We start from the raw sequence: 26,558 nt of genomic DNA on the forward strand, positions 1-26,558 counted from the left end.
CATGTATATGATACTAACCTTTTTGAAGAGATTTGATGTGGATAGTAGATAACATATACATCTGGCTTAAGTTATGCTTGATCACCCAAGATTCTTGTACCGAAGTTCAAATTCTTACTCTCCAATTACTCAATTTCATGGCCCATCACTTTCCTTGAATGAAGTCCAAATTGTACTTCTTTTTTCCTTCTTCAATAGGCTATGTAAAAGTTATGCAGAAAATCTGGGTAAGATTATGGAAATGCAACTAAATCCCAAGTTGGGGGCTGGTTCGAATTAGCATTAGAATAGTTGAGTGCTGACCAATCCAGTAGCATTTTTGTGATTCAGATTTTCACTTTCTCCATGATAATCCATTGATTGAACCTGGGCTCATATCAATACTCACTGCAGGGAATATAGATTTTCAAGTGGTATGGAAAGCAACAGGATATATAAGTTGTGAACCCATCCATTTCATTTTAATAAACGTAGTGATGGAGACAGCTTCCTAGTAGGTTCTTTGAACACTGCCCAAAAAGCTTTACTTTATATTCACCAATCCACTATACTATGATTTGGAAGTGTCAACCCTTATAAATGGCCTTCTGTCCATTCATGTGGAGCCAAGGTGAGTGACCTCTGAATAATGGTTGAGGCTTGAGAGAGTACAAAAATGCGATGCCTCTGTAGATACTACAAGTTTTTGTTATTCAAAGAGGCTGATGAGGTTACAAACTTGCAACGAATAATTAGCTTACTTTAGCCAAATTAGTGATGACATTGATGACATTGACGTTGATAACTCATGATTGTTTCGAATTGCAGAAGGCAGAATGCAGAGGCTTTTGGAATTTGGAAACAAGAAGACCATTGGTGTGATGTTGGATGAGGAAAAAGTTTTTTGATGCTACATATGCATGAATTCTTAACTTTGTAGATACGTTTTAAAACTGTGAGGGCCTATTAACCCAAAATGAACAATATTTACATGGTTGAAGGCGAGACGTTATAAATGATATCAATCTCTTCCCATGGGACATAATGAGGATTTTGTGGACAGAAATTTGGCTAGTTATAAAATTTATAGATAATCATAATGTATGGACTGTAAGATTTGCTAAGGAAGAACATCAAAATAGGCCACGGGCCACTGCAATAACGCCAGCACCTTGTCACCATCCCCACCATTACTGCCTTATTTTCTGAGAAACATTTGTGGTGCGTAAGAGATCTAAAGGGATTATCAGAAATGTAGGAGAAAGTAATGGCCTCACACTCAACATTACAAGGCTTGAAAAGTAAACCCATTGCAATCAATGATGTTAGGTGCCTTGAATTCAAATTTACAGTCAAGACACCTTTAATTCAAATGCCTAATTATTGAAGCTGCTTAGTGAGATAGTCTACGGCAAAACTTATCTTCCGTCCTCCGTCTTATTTCTGGCCCTATTTGTCAAGACACTAAAATTAATACTTTTTATGTGGTGCATTAATACATAGCTACATAATATAAGTCACCCACAGTTGAATATGCAGCCTTCAAGTATGTGCTATGTTCCCCTCTGGTGATGAACTCCACTAAGAAAAGGCTTACTGATTTTTCTTGCCACTGATATCAAGTTGTTGTAGGAGCAAATGATTAAGAAGCACTATGATAAGATGATTTTGTGCGAGGAATGCTGACTGAACCTTGCTGCATTCCACCTATTTTCAGTACATGAAATTAATGTACCGGCTTTATGATTTGCTGAAGGCTGCTGCTTAAGGGAGACAGCCTGTCGTATCTGGTGTATCTCTCTGTATATTTTTTAGCTCATGTTCATAGATAATGGGTTACCATATGGCTGAACACCATCTTCCTTTTTTTCCTCTAATGAAACCATCTTTTTGTATAACCAAACAAAAAGGAAAATCAAAGGAAGATGCCATGCCTATCTCTCATGCTTCCTAGCTCTCAGAATTTAACTCCTGTAGCCCATTGGGGAACATGCCAAATTTTCCAAGGGACAAACTTTTCACGTCCCTTCTTGTTTGTTTGCTTTTCCCCCCTTGTTTTTACTCTGCATACCTTGTAGGAGGGGTCTAGGGTAAATCCTCCACTAGCTTAATGGATTCAATATATATAGAAGTCCTTGGTATAACATAGTTTGTTTCATGGTTTAATACTGATACTGATATACACATAAGCTTAAATTAGTCTTCCCAATCACTGCTGCTACTTCTAGGGTCCATGACTTTAATTTGTGGAATCTTCTTCACCGCCACCAACAGCCCCCCCGGCCCACGGCCTCAAGTGCTCCTACTCTCTCACGGAGATTTAGGAATGAATAACAAAAAAAAAAAAAAAAAAAAATGCTACAAGAATCGAAAATCCTAGATTACTTCACTACCCCCTTCGATAGTGAGAAACAAAAAAATAGAGAAAACATACGCCAAAGAAAAAACAATCATACGTACAAGACAATATTTACATGGTTCGGTAATTTGTCTACATCCACGGAGTTGTCGGGCCCAACAAGTCTCAGTAAATCTCTCATTAAAAAGTCATGCAATACTATTCGGGTCGGGTCGCCAAACCGGATCAAACAAAACTAGACTCCACAAAGCCTAACAATACCCAATGTACTAATCTAGCTACTTTTGTGTGGTATATTCTAGACAAAAATGACTTAATTAGCTTTTCAAAAAATACAAGGTGTCTTCTTCTGTAAAAAAAAGTAAAGATCCACTATCTTGATCCCGACACTTTAAGCATATACATTTATGGGCACTGTAATAATATAGAGGGACCACATGTGGTTCATGAATCCTCTTCATCATACTTAAACAACAAGGCACCTACAATAAATGTGGTGATTTTGATTCATGGTCCACGGGAGGGGAATTAACCCAATGTTGAAGAGGAAAAGTGAATTCTTTTATATGAGCATAAAGTGAAATAAGACAGGCAAGGAAGGAGAACCCACACGCCTAACAATGAGGAGGCGCCTTCCTTCCCACAAAGTTGAATCAATATACTCTCTTTTTCACAGTCCACACCCTTCACTCTATGCCTCAGAAAAAGTGAGGTGGTATCCCCTTCCAAGTCACATAAATTGCTTGATTTAAATGCTTATCTAGAGCATATCAATACATTTCCTAACATAAATTCCAAAGCCAAAACCACATAAAACCTAAAAAGAGGGAAAAAAAAAGGTTAAAAAGAAAAAAGGAAAGAAAGATCCTTCTCTGCTCTTTCTTCCCTCTTCTCCGCCAAAGAAAATGCAATCCTTAAACCTCCATGGAAGCTATGGTCTTCCCCTCTGTGTTTCAGGGATCACTCATCGTCACACCGTCTCTGATGAGTATGTTTCTCTCCTCAACTCTCTCTCTATATATGCAATGCATTTTTTCATTTTTTTTCCCCTCTCTTTCTTTGGGTTGTCTTTGCAGGATGGCAGATCATGACAGAAGAAGGGAGGCCATGAAAAGGAAAATATCTCAAGCTAGAGAGAGCGTGCACACAAATCAAGAAATGGGTATTGGGAGAAACTATGGAAGAGAGGTTGAACAGATCAAAGAAGGTGAGGTTGATGAAGATCATGATCATTACCGCCCTTGTTTGGCTTGCACAGCTAAAGCTGCATAGCTTTGTTCCTGAATCAAAATTGTTGCAAGACCTTCCCTTCTGGGATTCCTTGAGTTACATCTCTTTATCAATTTATGTATGGATTCATCCCCTGTTGGGCTCTTCATTTCTATGATCTTGGTTTTGGTGTGTTCTTCTTCTAGTTTTCCTTATGGAACCCAAAATTCTAGACATAGGGAGTTGATTTGAGGGCCTCAAAGGGCACATTATTGTCAAGAGGAGATAATTTCTTTCTTTCCAAACATAGGATATGGCATAGTCATAGACCCTAAAATTTTAACTCATGAGAATCGTAAACATAAAAACCCTACTTGCTAAATATGTATAGATCCAAAACAATGAAACTGGTATCCTTTGCTGACAATTGCAGTATTAGTCTACAAGGAATTTCTTCCCTCAGAAACCTCCAGGGGTAGATGAGAGATCAACTTTAGGTGTAACTGTGTAAGGTTAAGGTTAACAGTGGAGTGAAATAAAATGAGGATAGATAACATCCAACTGCCCCACCAGACAAAAAATGAAATAAGTTAATGGAGAAGAGAGTGATATTAAATAATTGGGATGGCAACAATTGAAAAGAAGTCGACAGGTATGCCACCAGAACAAGACAAAACATATCCACTGGGTCTTCCCCATCAAGCCATTCTATGGACATTTTGATTTGGTTTAAGGAAGGCACAGTAAATAAATCCCATATTTATATGAAAAATGAGGAACAGGTACAGATTCCAATTCCAAAAGGATACCAACTTGAAGGATAATTCTAATGCCGTGACAATAAATATGAGGGCTGTTGAGAGGAAAATATTAAAGAAAGGTTTCAAGATGAGGATATTCCACCACGTTAATCTGACAACTTATATATTAAAATCCTAAATTGGATCCAAACCAGATGCAAATACCTTTTTTTAATCCTTACCCATTTAACCACGGGCTGGAGAAGAAGGGGTGAAAGAAAGGTATTGGCAAAACAAGAGAAGACCAACTGTGTGAATCTTCTGGATTTATGAATGGGGTTGCGGCTCAAGTACTGTCCCTGTGGAAGGACACCAGAGAGTCAGAGACTACCTCTTGAGCAGTATGTTTGCCAAGGCATGACAGAAAGTGGAAAAATTGGAACAAGGACGATGATGGGGAGAGGTTTTACGCCTAGATGACAAGCATAAAGAAATTCATTGCTCTTTTAAGTCTTATCCTAATTTATAAGTTTTTTAAATCATATCAAATTTCTGTACCAAAAAGAGTCAGATACAAAAAATAACTGAAAGAGAAAAGGGCCTTTTTTTTTATCTTAATACCTACCAAAGCAACAATAATCATAAAAAGGCCTGTTCCTACCCTATGATATAGAATCAAAATGTGTCCACTTACTATTATTATTTTCTTCTTTTTTAATTATATTTATTTCACCTCGAAATACGAGGTATTCAAAACATAGAAGACCATGATAATAAATTAGAAATTAAACGGACATAGGCACCATACCGTAACGGTTGGAAGTTGGAGACGTGTTATGTATTTATGTTGATGGTCATTGACAGTATGACTTGGGGTTGGGTTGTTGGCACGAGACAACCAAATTAAAAGCCTCATTTCGAAACCGGATCCAAACCCGAATCACTTAAATGTCCTAACGAGAAAATTAAAGGCTAGGATTTAAATCTTCCACGAGGCAGAAACCAATAAATAAACTAAGAACAGTTGATTAAAAACCAAAATATCCGGAGTAAAAGACACAACAAAACTCTTGAGCCGCGAAAGCACCTCGATCAAAAGAGGACACGACACAACATGACAATGACAAAGGAAAAGCAAAGGACTCAACCAGTTATCTGCCACCGCCTATCAAGCACCCAGTTCTGGGACAGGCTACCCAAGGAAGAAGGCAGAAAACTATGACGCACAAAATAAAGCGGACGATCTATGACAGTAGTAATAGATAAAATGTTTTCACGACAAATCATTTTATTTTGATGATAGGAGGCTTCCTCTGTTGAGCTCCCATTGCGCACGCTTCACTTCTTCTTGGCTGCAGACTTGGTGACCTTGGCTCCAGATGGATCCTTCTTCTCCACGCTCTTGATGACTCCAACAGCAACAGTCTGACGCATGTCACGAACAGCAAATCGACCAAGTGGGGGATACTCGGAGAAAGTCTCCACCACCATGGGCTTGGTTGGAATCATCTTAACAAACCCTGCATCACCATTCTTCAAGAACTTGGGCTCCTTCTCAAGCTCCTTGCCAGATCGCCTGTCAATCTTGGTCAGTATCTCAGCAAACTTAACAGCAATGTGGGAGGTGTGGCAGTCCAGAACAGGGGCATAGCCATTTCCGATCTGACCCGGGTGGTTCATGATGATGACCTGGGAGGTGAAGTTGGCTGCCTCCTTAGCAGGGTCATCCTTGGAGTTGGAGGCAACAAACCCACGCTTGAGATCCTTCACAGCAACGTTCTTCACATTGAAGCCAACATTGTCACCAGGCAAAGCCTCTGGGAGAGACTCATGGTGCATCTCAACAGACTTGACTTCAGTTGTCAGTCCAGAGGGGCCAAAGGTCACCACCATACCGGGCTTCAGGACACCAGTCTCCACACGTCCCACTGGGACAGTTCCAATCCCACCAATCTTGTACACGTCCTGAAGAGGGAGTCGCAGTGGCTTGTCTGTGGGCCTCTTGGGCTCATTGATCATGTCCAGGGCCTCAAGAAGAGTTGGGCCCTTGTACCAGTCAAGGTTGGTAGACCTCTCTATCATATTGTCACCCTCAAAGCCAGAGATGGGGACAAATGGAATCTTATCAGGGTTGTATCCAACCTTCTTCAGGTAGGAAGAAACTTCCTTCACGATTTCATCGTACCTTGCCTTGGAGTACTTGGGTGTTGTGGCATCCATCTATTAGTTACAAAACAACAATGCAAAATATTAGTTGAAGATCATTCATAGAGTAGTGCAATTGGAAAAGGGATATCAGAAATGTAAAAGAACTAAGTTTCACCTTGTTACAGCAGCAAATCATCTGCTTCACACCAAGGGTGAAAGCAAGTAGTGCATGCTCACGGGTTTGTCCATCCTTGGAGATACCAGCTTCAAAACCACCAGTGGTGGAGTCAATAATGAGGACAGCACAATCTGCCTGTGAGGTACCAGTAATCATGTTCTTGATGAAGTCCCGATGGCCAGGAGCATCAATAACAGTGCAGTAGTACCTGGTGGTTTCAAACTTCCACAAGGCAATATCAATGGTGATACCACGTTCACGCTCAGCCTTCAGCTTGTCCAACACCCAAGCATACTTGAATGACCTCTTGTTCATCTCAGCCGCTTCCTTTTCAAACCTCTCAATCACACGCTTGTCAATACCTCCAAGCTTGTAGATCAAGTGACCAGTGGTAGTCGACTTGCCAGAGTCGACATGGCCAATGACGACAATGTTGATGTGAACCTTCTCTTTACCCATTGTGGATTCCTAAAAAGATGCTGTGGTGAAAAATAAACTTGAGTTATTTTTTTCAGATAAAAATTTCTGGAAACCACACCCTCTCAAAAAGAAAGGAAGTCCTTTGTATGTGCATGCAGGGTGAGACATGGGAAGGGGATTATGTTGGGCAGCAGTCAATATATATTTTGTCCAAAAGGAGGCACATGTTACAACTAGAAATTTATTAAACAAAACACATGACAATTAGTTACTTAACAATGAAATGAGAATGTGACGTAACAAAAAGAATTTTTATATAAGATCTAAAAAAATAGAATTTTGATAGGATAAATTGCAATTGAAAATTTGAATCACAAAGAAATATGTTCAACTCATCTTGGAAATTGGCAAAAAGATTTTTTTTGAACCAGGGACTTCATGTTTGTAAAACAGAGACTAGAAAAATCAATTACATGGCTCAAACTTAAACCAGGACAGGGACATCAGTACCATTTTTTAATCAAAAAGGGAAACAAATTAATTAAAAGGCATAAACTTCCATTAATAAGGAATAAAAACCAAAAAACAAGAAATTCCACATAAACCACGATACCTTTAAAAGATTCAATGCAGTTCCACAATAAAAGATATAGCTCATTATAAAAGGTGCTACGCTTTCACTGAGTTAAAAGAGCCATTACAATTCTATTATGAAACTTATAGCCCCTTGTCGGATTTGAACCGATGCAATACAACTTGAAATGGTGTAACTCTACCACTGAGTTAAAAGGGCTATTTTTCAATTTTTGGTAAAAAAAGAAAAACCCTCTATTATATTGCAATCCATTGGTAACACCTTGAGATGGTGTTACTCTTATCTCCGAGGCATCGTTCCGTAAATATAATTCAGAGGTTTCTATCCCTTCAAAACTAAACATTCTCAGTGCACAATTTCAATCCTTAATGGACAGAGAAAGATGAGGAAAGAAATGCAATATAATATTGGTGGTGTAAAATAGAAAACGAAAAGGACCATCAAAATATCAAAGAATATTTTATTTATCTTCTATTTTTGCAGTCAAAAAATTTTATTTTGTATTATACAACGTTTTCTCAACACTCAGACCACTCAAAGAACAGATCCGAACAAGATCAACAGCAAAATCCAATTGCTAACAACAAATCTAGACTTCAACACTGTTCATACACATACTAAGCACGAATAGCTCAACAAACAAAGCCTTTCAAACACCCGATCTCAATCGATTCGATCTTTTTAATTAAAAAACTTTGTTTTCGAAAAAACAAAAACTTAAACCATTCTTTCTGCATCTTTTAATCAAAAGAACAAAAACAAAAACACAACAATTGTATCCAGAACAGATCTGAATCACAAACAACAGATCAATAACCAAAAAAAGGCAACTTACAGAAACCAAAACAAAAGAAAAACCGATCAAAACACCACAGAAATAACAAATCGAACTACAAAATCATCAAATCCCAATCAAAAGCAAAAAGAAGCAGAAGAAAAAATCGAACCGTTAGAAGGAGATATCGTGCTAAAACCCTAGCCGCAGCGAGAGAACACAGCAAACAGAAGAGGGTATGTGGGAGAGACGAGAGGTGCAGGATAGGCTTTGGGTCTATTTAAAGGGGACGGCTAGGGCTTTGCAAGACGTGTAATTACACAAATACCCTTAATTTTTTTTATATTGACTAGAGTCAATGGCGGCGTTATAGAAAGCATCCTACCGAAAGTACCGATTTGGTTTCACACTTCTAGAGCGTAGGTTAAAAATAAGCCTTTTACCCAAACAAATATCCATTTTGAACATTTTTAAATTATTATTTAAAATTATCTGTTTCTCCATCGCATTTTATCTTTTAATTATCATTTTAAAAAAAAAAAATTGGTCTGAAATCATATTTAAAATGGGATTTCAAATATATATGGAAAATGAATTTTCAAATAATAATAATAATGTTTATTAAATAAATGATAAAAAAGGCAGTATATTAATTTTCCTATTTTATATTTTAAATTTACAAAATATTATTTTTAAAATAGTGCTTTAACATTTAATTTTTAATTTTTAAATCTTAATTATTTAATTTTAATTATTATATATTTGTTAACATAGAAATTAAATTAAAATTTTAATTTTGTGGTTATTTATTATTTTATTCAATGTTTTAATTATAAAATATTTTTAATGTTTATAATGAAATATCACTTTGATTATTAAATTAATTTATACGAGTGAAATGGATGATAAATAAATTATTGGGTTATTTTGATATGATTAAATAAATAATTAAATGGAAGGAGTAGTCATGCGATAGTGTTCTCCAATGATTTAGGAATCATCGATATATTAAAGTAAAATATTTTTATTTATGTATTATGTGTTTTTTTTAATGTAAACTAATTATACAAATGACATTATATTATTATTATTATTATTATTATTATTATTATTATTATTTTGAATTGAAAGTAAATTTATGTTATTTACTAATAAGGAGTTATATGAAAAAATAAATAAATTTGGTTATTAAGCTTAATCATTAAGTGATTATTTAAAAATATTCTTATTATATTATTTCTCTATGGGTCTTTGAGCTCACCATTTTCTATTATCTCATATTTTAGGTACAAATGATATTTGGGATAAGTGCTTAAAATAGGCAATATGCTTTTGATTTCTTTACTTGATTATGATTTTTGGAATTATTATTAAATTTTTTTTGGATAATTATTGATTTTAATATTAAGTTATTAATGATCCATTTTCAATTAGTTTGGATTAGAGATATGATATATTTTGGTTTAGTGTTTATAATTTGATTATTATTTGTTAATAAAAAAACATTTTTGATTACTTTCAGAGACGCATAAAAATCCCAATTTGATTATTTCATTGACAAGTTTTCTTCTCATAGTCATGAATGAAACTATAAATACGAAAACCATTCAAGATTTTCACATTATAAAAACCTTGACCATTGTTTTGATAAAAAAAAAAATAGAAAAACTTCAAGAAAAGACCTTTAGGGAGAACACTTTAAAAAAAAAAAATTATGCTATTTTTTCTTTCTTTTTTTTGTTAAAAAAAATATATATGCTATTTTTTCTTTTTCTTATTTTCAGTAGGAGTTTCTATGTTGTTAAAAAAAAAACTCCCATAAATTGCTCTTTCCATTTTTCTTTTTCTTTTTTAAAAATATATTGGATTAAGTCGAGTTAATCTACTTGGGCACCCAAACCCATCTGCAACATCTCCTACTAGCATAAGATGAGTTGAAATAGCCCGATCAATAACATTCAAGTCCTTCTTGTTCCTCATTTGAAGGTCATTCATATAGACAAATGGGTCATATGACCATGCGAGCACACCTACAATTTAAGAGCTAGAAACTTATGTATCTATTAGGGATACATAGTAGTCCAACTAAAAAACAAAATGAGTGAACAATAATAATAATGTCTCATTGTACCTCAAACTTATTTAATTATATTTTATTGCATATACTCCATCCCTCAAATTTGTATACTTTACATTATTATAAGTGTATTCACAAGTATATGAAATACAAAAGCAATATAATCAATCAAACGTGAGCATATTTTTGTCAATATGACCTAAAAAAATATTCATTTTGAGCTCATGTCTTTTAGATTCAAATTAACAATTTACCTAATATGCCTCGTAAGGATAAAGTATTTCATTTCCATAAAAAAAAAATAAAAAAAAAAGTAGCAATATTAATTTATCACCTCAAAATATGGCCAAAAATACAAAAAGTATTTTAATGGGCTATGTCCAAAAGATTTCTCACACTGAGGATGCGGGGATTAATCACTCACTTTCCTTATTTTATCACATTCAAACATATGCAATATGAAATGCATGCTATGATGGTTTCTTTTTTACTTTGATAGCGTATGTCAAGCTTTCACTATATGAACCTTAATCAAAAGCACTATCGCATTTATTGGCTTTTCTTAAACTTTATTTTGTTAAAACTTAAAGTCCAATTTAAACAAACAAATATAATTATGAGTGATTACATTTGGTCAAGATGTCATTTAGGGGGTGTTTGATAAAACTTAATACTTGTTACTTCATAACTTAGATTAACTTTAAGCTAAATTATACTTAATTTATTGACTTAAAACTTATTACTTAATTATAACTTTAAGTATTAAAGTTGTTCAATAAAATTAATTTAAAACTTATTATAAATCATCAAATTGATATATTTATCTTCATAAATTATAACTACGGTAAATGAGATCAAGAAATGGTAAAGGTGATCGTATTAGAGTAGTAAAGTTGTGTAAACCCTTTTGCCATGAGTCTTACCTTGTACTTTTTTATACTACCATCACCATTGCATTTAACTATAGACACTCATTTGCAGCCTACAATTTTCTTCTTTCTCGGTAAATCAACAACTTCCCAAGTGCTATTTTTTCTAAGAGCATTTATCTCTTCTAGAATTACTAACTTCCAATCAAGATGATCTAGAACTTCTTGAATGGTTCTCATAACAAACATGTGAGATATTTTAAAGGTAAATGCCTTATGGTTAATGGAAAGTATATGATATGACACATATAACAATAGGATGCTTAATATGGGTTCGGATGCCCTTCCCAAGTGCTATAGGAATGTTAAGATCTAATGATTCAATATTAGGAAGCACAACATTAGAAAAAAATGAAACTAAGGGATTACCTGGATTATTTAAGGAACCAAATCTTAAGGATTATGATTGAGCCCGAACTAGGATTGTAGATTGATCTTTACTCTTATGATGGGTATTTCTTCTAGTATAAACTAGGATCTCAGACGTAGGATTATTGTAATCATTTTGTAGCATTTCTCCCTTTGTTTGTGGTACATTTATACTCAACAAAGGAAGATTGATATTTAGAACAATTATTTTTGGAGTATCGGTTGTCTCGAAAAAAAAAAGACTAGGCAAAGGTACAAATATTTCATAGTTTTGATTGAAATATAGTTGATTTTCCAAAAAAGAAACATCCATACTAATACGAACCTTTATAGTTTTAGGGTTATAACGCTTATACTTTTTTTTTCTTTTTCTTTTTTTTAAATTTGGAGTGTAAACACACATTTTTTTTGTTTTTGTTTTGAGATCTAGTTTGGATAAAATAAAAATAAAAATGACTAGGAATGTGGACAAACATTGTGCTACCAAACACTTTTAATGGTAAATCCAAAATTATTCTTGATTTAGGAAAAGTATTTTTTAGACACTTTAATGGTATAGTATACTTTGAAACTTAGGTAGGCGTTCTATTAATTAAATAACAGGCTACTAAAATGGCATCCCCACATAAGTATTTTGGAACATTTATAGAAAACATCATGGTTGTCCAACTTCAAGTAAGTGTTAATTTTTTTTTTAGTAATACCATTTTGCTAAGGAGTACCACAACATGTGGATTGATATTGAATACCTTCTTCTTTCAAAAAAAAAAATCCAAATATTGATTAAAATATTATGTTCCATTATTAATGCAAAATATACTAATTTTTGTTTGAAATTGAATAATATTTTTACTTCAGATTTTTCACTCATCAAATATACCCAAGATGATTAAATATGATCATCCATGAAAGTCACAAACCATTTTTTTCTAAATAAAGTGGTAATTTTTTATGGACCCCAAACATCACTATGAACTAAATAAAAAGGTTTTGATACACGATATGGAATTGAAATATAAGAAATTCAATGGCTTTTTTTTTATAAATGACAACTTTCACACTAAAAAATTAGCAATCTAAGTTTGTAAATAAAGTAGGAAATATATGTTTTAGATAAGGAAAACTAGGTTGTCTTAATCTAAGATGTCAAAGCATTGTTTGTTCAACAACAAAAATTGAAGTAATACTACTACTATAGCTTTAATCTTGTTTATTATTGAAGAAGTTGACATCAAAATTATTAAATACCTTTTACCATCCTAGCATTGGCATACTACTACTCTAGCCTTGAGTTTGTTTATTGTTGAAGGAGTTGTCATCAAAATAGTAAAGGTCATCTATCATCCTCGCACTGCCAACCATCATCCCCGAGCTTTAGTCTTGAAATTAAGTGAGAATCAAATAATATGACACAACAATTAGAATCTTTGGATATTTTACTCACAAACAAAATATTACAAACAAGGTTAGGAACATGAAGAATATATTTTAATTTTTTTTTTCATATTCTAATTAAACCTTTCCTTGCAATAGATGAGAATCTACCATCTACAATTCTAACTTTCTAATTACCACAACAAGGTAAATAATATTTAAATAAATGAGAGAGACTGGTTATATGATTTGATGCCCCTTAACCAATAATCCATGGTGCAATGGTTAAGCAACAAGGAAAAACACTAGGATTGCTACTTGTTTAAGCCAAAGAACCACAAGGAATACCAAATGAAGAATTGGATTTTAGTAGTTTAAGAAGATGGTCCATCTACTTTTTGTTGAAGAAACTCAGACTTGTCTTGACCTCGTTTGCAGAAGGAAACATGTGGTTGGTTATGTTACCAAGTTTGTTACTTTTCTAGTTTTTGGGTTTCCTATGGATTTTCCAATACGTTTCTTGATTATAACAAGGTTTGTTGCAGTAGTGCATTATCATTAAAAGTAACTAATGTTGAGTTATCTATTGATCCATCACCCATTTTTTTCCAAGCATGACACTCTTACAACTTTCTTCCCTCTAAAAAGCCTCTCCAATTGGAGGAAGAGGTTGTTGACCAATCATTTTTCCCCTTACTTCATCAAATTCAATATTTACACCAGTAAGAAATTTGAAAATTAGGTTATTCTTCACCATTTTCTTGTAGTGATTACAATCATCAACTTTCTTCCATGTGTAATCAAGAAATATATCCAGATCTTGTCGTAGCCTTTTTAGACCATTGAAATACATGGTGACGTCTCCTCCTTGTTATATCTCATCAAGTTACATTTGATTGATATTGTTCCTGTTAAAAAGCATTTTGAAACTTCTAAAGAGATTATTGTGCCACGTGGCATTGAATAATAGGTTGGGTTGTTAGGGTTGGTTTCTTCTTGTTGTATAAATTTCTTGGTTCTAGTTCTTAATAAAAGAAGACTGAGAAAGTGAGTGGGCTTATTTGCCTGTTTTATCCTCTGTTTTTATTATCTATTTATCTCATATGGTATTAGAGTTTTCGACTCAAAGCTCTACAATGGAAACTTCATTGGAAACCTCATCTAATTCTTCATTTTCTCTCAATCCTATCATCAGTCCTTCAAGTGAGCTAGTTACAGTAAAACTCACAGATGAAAATTTTCTCATCTAGAAACAACAAGGTCTCGCTACGATTTGAGGCTTTGGTTTAGAGGGTTTTATTTATGGAACCTCTATTTGTCCATCTGAGATGACATCTAGGGTCAATGGAAGTCCACAATTAATTAATCCTGAGTATGTGACTTGGCAGAGACAAGATCAACTACTTGTCTCTTGGCTTCTATCTTCAATGAGTGAGAGTATTATACCATAAATGGTAGGTTGCAACACAACTAATGATATTTGGAGAACCCTTGACAAAGTCTTTGCAATACAATGCAAAGCTAAGATTATGCAATACAAATTGTAGATCCAGAGTCTGAAGAAATCGGGCTTACCAATGAGAGAATATCTTCTCAAAATGAAAACGTATTTTGATTCTCTTGTTTCAATTGGGCATTAGATATCAAAAGAAGACCAAATTCTCTATTTTCTTGATGGTCTTGGCCTTGAATACGATTATGTGGTTTTAGTCATTACTTCTAGAGTTGATTCTCACTCTTTGGAAGATGTACGAGGGTTGCTACTAGCCTAAGAAAGTCGAATCGAGCAGTATTCGGTGAATTTTGATGGATCTCAACCATTTGTGAATGTTGTTTTTCATAATCAGCATAAACAATTCAACAATGGGATTCAAAGGTTTAATCAGGAAGCTTCTCAATCCTACTAGGGAGCATAACAATTTCAAAATAATAAAGGACAAGGTTGTACTGGTTGTGGAGGAGGTTGTTCATGGAATGGTGGTTCTAAACCACAATGTTAGTTGTGTGGAAAATTTGGACACACTGTCCAAAAATGTTACCATCGTTTTAACCCAAATTTCTCTGGGTTCACAAATGATTTAGTCTTTGCAAACAACAATGTTAGTAAAAACACGTCCGATGACTGCAATGTTAACCACTTCGGAATTGCTCAATGATGACAACTAGCTTTCAGATTCATGAGCAACAAATCATGTTACAAATGACCTTAGCAATCTGAATTTTGGTTCTGAGTATTATGGCAGAAATAAGATCCATATGGGTAATGGTGCAGGTTTGATGATTGTTCATTCTGGTTTTTCCTCACTTTATTTTTCTAATTCACCTAGAGTTTTTTTTCGTTATTTAACCTACTACATGTTCCCCACATTACTCGCAATCTCATCAATGTCAATCAATTTGCTAGAGAAAATAATGTATTCTTTGAGTTTCATCCATCTATTTAAATTGTGAATGATCTAGCAACGAGAACACCTCTGCTCAAATGGAGACTACATGAAGGGCTATATCGATTCAACCTGTTCAAGGCTCAACCATTTTCATCAACTAGTTCACATCAGTTTCCCCCATTAGCTCCAAGGATCACCAAGTCTTGTATCTTAAATCTAGTAGAATAGGAGGTTGTGGTCCAAATTTTCCTATTATTTCTACTTCCAATCAAAATTATGATAATGTTAAGTCATTTACTATTTTGAGTTTGTGGCATAGGAAATTAGGACACCCAACTCTCTCTACTGTCAAACAAGTTTTGTCAAATTGTAATTTGAAGTTTTCAATGAATGAGAAGGATCGTTTTTGTTTTGCATGTCAACTTGGCAAAAGTCATAAATTGTCTTTCTCAAATTCCTTGACTGTATATAATGATTCATCACATTTAACAGAATCTGATCTTTGGGGTGCTGCTTCAGTGACATCTAGGAATGGGTTTAGATATTACATTAGTTTTGTTGATGTGTATTCAAGGTACACTTGGATCTACTTCTTAAAATCCAAATCTAAAGTCACTCAAACATTTCTACATTTTAAGGCTCAAGTTGAACTTCTCTTGAATAGAAAGATCAAAATTCTTCAAATTGATTGTGGTAGTGAATTTAGATCATTAACTTCACTTCTACAATCAACTGGAATCACTCATGGATTATCTTGTCCACATACTTTAGAACAAAATGGTCGTGTAGAAAGGAAATATCGTAAAGACAAGTTTAACTATCTTAGCTCAATCTTCTTTACCTTTGAAATTTTGGGATGATGCCTTTGCAACTGTTGTTTTCCTTATCAATAGGTTGCCAACATCAATTCTTCATGGACACTCTCCCTTGGAGATACTTTTTTCGCACCAAACCTGATTGCTCATTCTTAAAGGTATTTGGTTGTCAATGTTTTTCGTACTTGAGACCATATAATTCTCATAAAATGCAATTTTGTTCAATTCCCTGTGCATTTGTTATATACAGTCATAAACACAAAGGATATAACTGTTTAGATCTGAGTGGTAGGATCTACATATCTAGGCATGTTACATTTGATGAAAACATGTTTCCTTTTGCTTCAACAATTGTTCCTGAATATTCTACAATCTCTAATCATGTTAATACCAGCTCATGGCTCCCATTGTTGACCTCGGTTCATCATACAATCCATCCTAATACTCTTCACACTAAGTCTAATCATGTTTCCCCTTGTTCTTTGAAAGAACTTGATTCCTCTACTACTCAAAAAACACAAACAAGTCCAAGAACTAGTAACAATTTTACCTCAATTCAACTAGAACTGTTGGAAACTCAACAACCTACCATAGCACCATCGGGGAATAGCCCCCCAATGAGGACTAGGTCTAAAACAGGGATTTATAAACCTAGAGTGTTGCTAAGAATTGACCTTTCTACTGTTGAACCAACTACAGTGCATGAAGCTTTTCAAAGTCCCCTATGAAAAGTTGTTATGCAAGAAGAATATGATGTTTTGATTGCTAATGGCACATGGTCTCCAGTTTCGTAACCTTCAAACAAGAAAATTGTTGGGTGTAAGTGGATTTTCAAACTTAAGAGACATCTAGATGGTTCTATTGCTCATTACAAGACATACTAGTTGCAAAGGGATATCATCAAAGGCCTGGTTTTGACTTCACAAAGACGTTTAGCCCAATAATTAAACCAAGCATTGTTTAGGTAGTTTTGACACTAGTTTTTGCTCAAAATTGGGAGATTCGCCAACTAGATGTGAATAATGCATTTCTTAATGGTATTATTCATGAAACAGTTTTGATGGAGCAACCCCTTGGTTTTGAGAAATCTACAATTTTTGTTCCACTAGTATGCAAGCTTCACAAAGCCCTTTATTGATTAAGGCAAGCTCCTCGAGCTTGGTTTGATAAACTCAAGGATTATCTCTTGCAGCTTGGTTTTGTGAGTTCTAAAGCTGACCAATCATTGTTTCTTCGATTTACTTCTACCTCATGTATTTATCTTTTGGTTTATGTTGATGATATCATTATCACCAGAAATGATTCACTTGTAATTTCCATATTGATCTTCCTACTCAATCAAAAGTTTTCACTCAAGGACCTTAGTATTCTCCATTATTTTTTGGGCGTTGAAGTTCAGCATACTGAAAATGGAGGAATGTTGCTCTCACAAGAGAAGTATCTCACCGATATTTTAAGAAAGGCTAAGATGGTTATAGCAGAGGCCTTTTCAACACCTATGGTTGGAGGTTTGAGACTCTCAGCACATCAAGGTGAACCTATTCCAGATCCCAAGCTTTATCGGAGTATTGTGGGGGCTTTACAATATGCTACTATTACCAGACCTGAAATATCCTATAGTGTGAATAAAGTATCTCAGTTTATGCACAATCCATTGAACTCTCACTGGCAAGCTGTTAAACTAATACTTCGATATCTTAATGGCACTCTTCATCATGGTCTTTATTTTTCCAAACCTTCACATTTGTCTCTTGAAGGTTTTTTTTTATGCGGATTAGGCATCTAATCCCGATGATAGGAAGTCAACCTTAGGCTACTGCATATTTCTTGGACAAAACCTAGTCCTTTGGAGCTCCAAGAAGCAACACACCATTTCTCATTTTAGCACTAAAGCAGAGTACTGAAGTCTAGCAAATGCTACTATTGAAATGGTGTGGTTGTAGGGATTGCTGAAAGAACTATGAGTTCCACAACCTCAAACACCAATCATTTGGTGTGATAATCTCAGCATCGTATCTTTAAGTGTTAATCCAATTCAACACTCTCGGATGAAACACATTGAGCTTGATCTTTACTTTGTTTGTGACAAAGTTTTGGAGAAAATCTTGGCAATTCAACATGTTTCAGCTTATGATCAAACAATAGATATCTTCACAAAGCCTCTTTCATTATCCTCATTCTGCAGACTTTGCGACAAACTAAACGTCATCTCTCCTTCTACGCTTAGCTTGCAAGGGAGTGTTAAAAAAACATTTTGAAACTTCTAGAGACATTCTTGTGTCCCGTGGCATTGAATAATAGGCTGGGTTGTTAAGGTTGGTTTTTTCTTGCTGTATAAATTTCTTGGTTCCAACTCTTAATAAAAGAAGACTCAGAAAGTGAGTGGGCCTCTTTGCCTATTTTATCCTCTGTTCTTATCCTTTGTTTCTCTCATAGTGTCAAAGTTCCTTTGCAGTTGGATAGCACATATAGTTGGAACTAATATCATCATCCATGGCATCCACAAGTCATGCCATAACCATGGAATTCTCAACATCCCAGAGTGTACATTTGAACCGATTGAGACTAACGTAGAAAGTAGTAACATGGGTAAATTTAGATGATACCTTTGACATGGTGTAAGGCTAGAATGGAAGAGGAGCATGCTGGTATTTGAGTCCAAGATATTTTAAGGTTTTTTGCGAAGAGAGTTAGAAAAGAAATTTTTGCTCTGCTACCATCAAAAGACAGATATGAAGAGGAATCAGAGTGGTATGATTAACTTCTCATTGATGATAAAAAAAGATTTACAAGTTTCCTACTTATAAGCTATACAAAGCATCAATCAAGGAACAAAATAACTACTAATCTATTTTTAACTTTCCTAATTTACAAAATTTAACTAATCCTATATTTACACAAAATACAATTAGGAAATCTCTAGAATCTCAATCAAGATATTCAACTTTCCAACCCTCTATGAGCTTTTCTTGATCTTATTTTGCTCTTTCTTAAGAGTTGAAAAGTTAAGCATTGAAGCTCAAAACCGTCATTAATATCTTAATCATAATTTGTTATTATCAAAATTCAAACCTAGTTTATAAGAAAAAAAAATTAAAAACTTTCAATCTAGTCTACTCATTGGTTCCTTTTTAATTTTACCAAGGTAATGGTTGTTCGATCCAATTTTCAAAACATTTAAAAAAAAAATTGTTGAATATCTAAACAAATGTACAAAATAAAATTTCAATAAAATATAGATTACTTATAGCCAAACAGGATAATACATATGGGTTGTTCCTTTTCCTTCAAATCCTCATTGAAGGATGGAATCAAAATACCAAAACTTGGGTTATCTACTAAATTTGTGAAAATCTAGTAAACTTTTCCCTTCAAACATGACAATCTTACACCACAAAATGAAAAATCTAGTAAACAGTTCCCAAGCTTTCCATTTTTATTTTATTTTTACACGTAATTCTAGTACGACAAAATGATCCAAAACCCCCTTAAAAAATGCTTACTCATCCAACATGAAGATGATTATTATTATGTCCTTGGAAATTTTAGAGGAAGAGCATAAGACCTTTCCCTGTTCCAACTCGAGAATTGAATAAACATGCAAAGACTCTTTCCAGTCAGAGAAAATGAGAATGTGGAAACATCGTCTGTTAAAAGACCTGTGTTTGTCTAATCGCATGCTTGTCAGCAACCAAACGAGGCATCAGTTTGTGGATAATTGACAAGGAAAATCAAACACATGGTTAAGATCTAAACTCCAATAAAACTGTCGTTGCGAAGAGCATGCCTTAGGACTACTACAAAGCAAAAGTCATTTGGATGAGTAGAAACCTGCCAACCATTGATCATATTGTAGGCTGTGTAGCTGTCAAATGTGAAATTTCTGAACAAATTTACTGCTACCAAGCCTATGACCATTTCATTTTTTGCTTTGGCCCTACTGTTTACTTGAAGGAAGCACAAAATACTGCAGAAAAGCTATCAATAGGAACAGCTCAAGCACACTTGATGCTTTGAGGCAACTTGCTATAAGCATACGCCCCTGCATAAGCTTGGCGGGGCATGATGATGGCAAAAGGACTTAAACAAGTAGCTGAAGTGGAAGATTCAAAGGGGCTCGATATAAAAACGAAACAAACAAAGAAGCAGATCGTCAACAAAGAAGTTTCAACTTTCCATTGGTTGTCACAGGTTTGCAACTAAGCATTTATTAGAGGTACGAAACAATGTACTTCAACAAACAACTCTAGTCAATTCTTTGAAATTTTAGCTGCCGATCATATAGAGGACATAATCTAACAGATTTTGCCTCTTCATTCTTTCTTTCCAATCCCATGAGCCATATTATAGATCCCTTGTGCCTGTGCAAAATGCATAACAACCATATCACAAAGAGGCACAGGAACTCGATCCAATTTTGTTTATCAAGATTTGATGAAAAAACTGAAGTCAAAAGAGTCTTACAATAAGAGCTACAGAAGCAGCCGCCAGAGCAGCAGGAATGGCAACCGAGGTGATCTTGTCCATTCGTCCTTTCAGGTACGTGTGTTTATGGACCTGCTGGAAAAATCGTTGCTTCTCAAGGAGCTTCTCTCTTGGAACAAAAGGTGGTTCTGTCATACTGCATTATGAGTTGAAATCTAAATAAAGGTCATCCAATATAAGCAAGCTTCTGGACCTAAATATGACTACAGCTGTCATTCAGTGTTTCATCATGTTCAATTTTTTTCCTTTTTCCTTCTTGGGATTGGAATCCTGTCATGTTGGAATTTCTAAATCTTATTGTGGGGGAGATTCTTATTTGGGAATTCTTGTTTGACCAGCGATGAAGAATAAAGAAACAAGAATATAATGAAAATTATTTGACAACTCATACATCTTCAAATTCTTCATTCCTTATATCATGAAAACAAGAAGGGAGAAAATTTTATTGAGCATAAACATTTTTTATTTTCCTTCACTTCTCTCATTTTCTTTTTCCTTTTTATTTTCTTTTTCTAATCTTTCAAGCTAAACTTTAGACAATTCAACAGAGTATAAAAGTGCTAGGATCTTCACTTCTGTAGAAATTCTAAATCCAAAAGCTTTGGACAAACTTGAACAAGGACACCCCTGTGGTTCCTCCTAGCCCATCAAATGGCCATTGGACCAAACAAAACAACACCCCCAAGTCCACAACAACAAAAAAAGAAAAGAAAAAAGAGTGAAGAAATATATAAGCTGTGTAACATCGATGCTAGATGGATTGCAAAACCCTCTAGAAGTGGAAAATGGACTTTAGAAACTTCTCCAAAAGCTTAGCACCCATTATAGGAGCCAAAAACCCTCAAGTGTATACAGATAATAAGTAACTTGTTGGACAAAGTTATAAGTCGACCATATATACATGGTAAAATATGGTAACATTTACTATAATATCCCTAAGCCATACCACAAAAAATTTAAAGAAATACTTTTTTGTATCACATGTGGACAAAAAAATTCACCATCAAGACAAAAGGGCTTGATCTTACATACTTCCTCAAACCTTTATCCTCCATCTTGACATTAAGTAGAGGATCCATGTCCCTTCTCTGCCTACCTAGAAGAGCATGTGCATTGGGATACAAATTCCAGTAGATATTGGCTCGTGACCATTTGCTATGGTATAGTGTTTCTTGTATAAAAAGTTATTTCTAACTCTTCAAGTTGGTTGTTATCACCTTTGGAACCAAGGTTTTTACATCCTCCTCCGAGCTAGCATAATTGTAGGCCCTTGTGAAGACTCTTCCATGCTAGCCAGTTTCATCTCATCAAAGGGACTGCTACAAATCGAAGTTGGTGAGAAGTTCACTCTTCAAGGTGATTCTGGCTATAGCACATCATATGAATTTACTACGTACCAAAGTAGCACTAAACCTCCATACATAATCCCTTAAACCTTCTACGCCCACCATCTTAACAATAAACAAAGATACCATGCCTCTTCTCTGTTGAGAAAAGCACATGTACTGGGATAAAAACGCCATTCAAAGGTCAACAAATGATGCAACCCACCCACTTGGTAGGTTAAGAAACCGCATGAATGCAAGACCTTACTAACTCGGACAAAACACCTTACATAAGAGTGCATCATTACCCTGTACACTACCATTGAGCTAAAAGGGCTATTTTGCAGTTTTATGGAACCAATGCTCAAACCTTGAGATGGTGTTTTTATGGTAACACAAAACAAAATAGAAATAGAAAAGTCATTAGAAAAAAAAAATTGAAGAAAGATAGGCAAGAAAATTTTGGCGTATCAAAATAGAAAGCCAAAAGGTCATGAAGATATCAAAGCATATTTTTACTTTTTTTTTTTCATAAAAATAACTGAAAACATAAATGTAAAAAGTCAATTTTATTTTACAAAGTTTTCTCAGAAGTCAGACAACCCATAATACAGATCAGAACAGGATCAACAACTAAATCCAATTGCCAACAATATATCTAGATTCAACAGGATTCATACACAAACTAAGAATGCCTCGCTCGAAGTAAAGCTTTTTAACATCCGATCTTGATTTTTTTGATCTGTAAAATTTTAAAAACTTTGCTTTCGAAGAAACAAAAATTAACATAACAATTGTATCCAAAACAGATCTGAATCACACGCAAAAGATCAAAAATAAATTTTTAAAAAACAACAAAACAAAGCAGAAACAAAAAGGCAACTCACGGAAACAACGGTGAAAGGAAAAATAATCAAATGAACACGTAAATAACAAATCTTACTGCAAAACCATCAAATCCAAATCGAAAGGAAAGCAAAATCGGAGAAAATTTCGAAGAACAGATCGAACCTTAAGAAGGAGAAGAAATCGCGCTATAACCCTAGCCGCAGCGGAAGAAGATAGCAAGAGGTTAAGGTTCAGCTTTGAAAAAATGTTAAAAGAACAAAGTCGACACCCGACAGAATATATATATATATATATACACGCAGGAAATAATTTATTTAATATATGTTTTCACTTTTTTATTTCCTAAAATACCCTTATCACTAATGATCAACTTAAATAATAATTTAATCTTTTCATTTTGTTTTAATTATTTGATGTAACATAAACTATTCTTAAAATTATCATCAAAAAGCTAAAATGTGATTCAAAATTTAATATTTTTCATAATTATAATCAATTTAAATAAGAATTTAATCTTTTCATTTTCTTAGGTTTAACACAAGGTATTTCTAAAATTGGCATCACAAACATAAAAAATAATAGAAAATTTAATATTTTCATTTACCTCAAATTTCTATTTCATCAACTACTTCAATAGGAATTTAATTTAGGGTTTTAATGACTTGACACAACAAAAATTTGTATGCTCATAACTTTATTGTGATTTTATATTCATATTCATAACTATTTCATCTTTCATCTTATTTGACAAAGCCCCCATGATCCACCGATACAATGTTTATTAGTTTCAATAATTGATTCTAGGTTTATTTTATTTTATTTATTTATTTATTTATTTTTATAATATGTATGTATGGAAGTCTAGTTATAGTAGGAGATCATCGCATAACGTTTTTCGATTTTGGATTTAAAATTGATACGAAATAAGGTTAAAATTTGTTTGGAACTCTCCCATAAATCAAGTTTTTTTTTTTATTATTATTAATAACAAATTTGAAGTAGTTTAAATCATATTTGAGTGTATATTGAGAAAATAAATAAAATGTATTTAATACTTATATTTATTATTAATTTTTCTTTTTATCCTAACTTATCTTTCATTTCTTCAATGAAATAAATTAATTTAAAAAAAAATTACATGAAACTTTTTGCTTTTTATAACCATAATAGTGATTTCCATTTATTTTGAGATATTTAAATCTTTTAAATTTGTATATTTAATTAAATAATAGTGAATTAATAACAACACTTGTTATATTATAGATAATTATTGAATAAAAAGTTTTACAACTCATTTACATTATTTAAAAAAAAAATTATTGAGAAAATTACTACATTGTTTTTAAAATATTAAGATTTTGATATAAAATTTACTAAAATTGTGAAAAATTTTCTATTGAAATTTTAATTATTTTGATTTTTTTAAAATATTTTTAGAACAAGACTTATTTTTCTTTTATATCTTTTTCGTTTGATTAAATAATTGGGTATATTATATATATTCTTATTTGATATGAAATTATTTAATTTGATTTGGATTCCATTTTATGATATGAAATCATTTAATTTAACCTACTTCTATTTTCTATCTTTACAAACAAAAAATAATAATAAGTTTTACAAAATATATAATAGTTTTTCAAAACAAATTAAAAATATAATTTTTAACAACATAATATAAGTCAATTATTTTTTCATAAAAATTCTTTAAAAGAAAGTGTATCATTAATTATTTGTGTCAAGTTGTATCGAAAACCAATCATTAATTTTTTATTTACTTTTCATTTTTTTCATTTCAAAAATGTCTTAAAAGTTATAATTTTCATTCCTTTAAAACCACACTACTAATATAATCAATGTTATAAAAATTTATCATTAAAAGTTTGAAAACTTTTCAAATTTATTGTAATCATTTCATTTTTCATCTTTAAAGTTTTAAATTTTTTATCTTTTTTTGTCATTCTCTATTATTTTCAAAATTTTCTCTTCAACTCTTTCAGGTATATCTATTTTTTTTTCATATTTTTTTAATCCACAAATTTCTTGCTCAAATTAGGTCATTTTTGTTCTGATTTTCATTAAAAAGCTTTTATATAAAAGAAAAAAAAGTATTTAAACTATATAAAAAATAATTAACTAAAAGAAATTTACAAATTTAGTGTAAAATAAATAAATAATGAGTTTAAATTAAGATCGGTAAATGTTATGGCAAAATACCAAGGTGATGTTTATTTTTTTATATAAGAAAATTGGTTAAAAAATAATTTTATTATCATAAATTTTGGTGTCAAAAAGTGTGATGTTACTTATATCTAATCCCTTTTTTTTTTTAATTTAGTTTTATGTTTAATTCAATTATTTGATTTTGAATCTCTACTTGATTTTTATATAAGCTTTGAAATAATAAATTCACATACTAATTTTTTTTATTGGATTTTTTTCATATTCCTTCACATGCTTTGGCGGCTATACACTTACTAACGCGCACGCGTGCGCGCGCACACACATATATATATATATATATATATAAATTAACAAACCTTTCTTTACTCATTCTCATTTATTTTTTAAATATGATGTCATTAATACTTTTTTTTTTCAAGTACATGATTTATTTTTTATTATGTAGTCACTCATTTTTATTTTTGTTTTTAATTCTATATCTTGCTTTATAAAACTTCCTTGAATAAATAGTCTTGCTCAAAATTTTAAATTTTATTATTTATTATTAGATATTTAAATAATATAGTAAAAAACAAGCAATTATGCCCAAAATACAGGGAAAATCTTTGATGGGCTTTTACATGTAGGGATGACAACAAGTGAGTTTGGACCGGTCACTCTATCTCAACCAGTCACATTTATTTATATCTATTCTGATTCTCTCTCAAGATTTTTTTAAAGAGAAACGTGTGAACCTATATATATATATATTTTTAAATTTTTTTTCAAATTTAAAATTTATTAAAAATAAATATGAGGCATAGATAAAGAAAAATATTTATAATTTATTTTTATAAAAAATAATATTTTATTTATGTTAAAAAGTTTTAAAAAATTTTAAAAATCAATTAAAATAATTTTTTATTTAAAATAATGTAATGAGGTAGGGCAATATGGAACAAAGTCATGCTTGAATCATCCTAAACCCATATTAGGTTTTTAAAAACTTCATAAATCTGCATTCAATTTGTTTATCTTTATCTCAAATAATTTCTATTTGAATGCTAGATGGGTGTGTATTACAAAAAATATGTCCTATTATCATCCGTATTCACATCCATGAGAACCATGACAATGAACATCTCTATAACTTGAAAAGATGTAATCTCAAATAAGAATTTAACTTTAGAACTTATTTGACAATAATTTTAGAAAATAATTATAACCATTTTAATACTTTAAAAAAAAGTGTTAGAAAGATTAAAAAAGTTTTCTAAAATTATTACCAAATGTGTTTTTAATAGTGTTGAGTTAGCTATAATAATAACGATAAGTTTTAAGATACAAGAAAAATAATTTAGATATATTTTTTATTTTAAAAA

General features: G+C 32.6%; 1 protein-coding gene and 2 long non-coding RNA genes across 3 annotated transcripts; 1 reads left to right on the forward strand and 2 right to left on the reverse strand.

Annotated features, from left to right (window-relative positions):
- Positions 1 to 2,866: 2,866 nt before the first annotated feature.
- On the forward strand, positions 2,867 to 3,752 carry LOC100241578 (uncharacterized). The gene is made up of 2 exons (XR_785996.3): positions 2,867 to 3,326; positions 3,415 to 3,752. It is a non-coding gene; the product is annotated as an uncharacterized LOC100241578 (long non-coding RNA).
- Positions 3,753 to 5,293: 1,541 nt separating this feature from the next.
- LOC100246711 (elongation factor 1-alpha) lies at positions 5,294 to 8,708 on the reverse strand. Its single transcript, XM_002284888.4, has 3 exons — positions 8,576 to 8,708; positions 6,611 to 7,092; positions 5,294 to 6,507 (listed from the first exon to the last, which is right to left on the reverse strand). Exons 2-3 carry the CDS (start codon positions 7,070 to 7,072, stop codon positions 5,626 to 5,628), a joined length of 1,344 nt encoding a protein of 447 aa, XP_002284924.1. The 5' UTR covers positions 7,073 to 7,092; positions 8,576 to 8,708; the 3' UTR covers positions 5,294 to 5,625.
- Positions 8,709 to 20,507: 11,799 nt separating this feature from the next.
- LOC100251845 (uncharacterized) lies at positions 20,508 to 23,299 on the reverse strand. Its single transcript, XR_009465827.1, has 2 exons — positions 23,176 to 23,299; positions 20,508 to 20,975 (listed from the first exon to the last, which is right to left on the reverse strand). It is a non-coding gene; the product is annotated as an uncharacterized LOC100251845 (long non-coding RNA).
- Between the last annotated feature and the right edge of the window lie 3,259 nt (positions 23,300 to 26,558).

The sequence above is a fragment of the Vitis vinifera genome, chromosome 6, assembly GCF_030704535.1.
Source record: "Vitis vinifera cultivar Pinot Noir 40024 chromosome 6, ASM3070453v1".
NCBI lineage: Eukaryota > Viridiplantae > Streptophyta > Magnoliopsida > Vitales > Vitaceae > Vitis > Vitis vinifera.

Bases quoted from the DNA above. Each gene is read 5' to 3' on its own strand.
- LOC100246711 (XM_002284888.4), bottom strand. From the start codon at position 7,072: ATGGGTAAAGAGAAGGTTCACATCAACATTGTCGTCATTGGCCATGTC. The intron at 6,508-6,610 runs GTGAAACTTAGT...TGTAACTAATAG, and splicing joins TGATTTGCTGCTGTAACAAG to ATGGATGCCACAACACCCAA.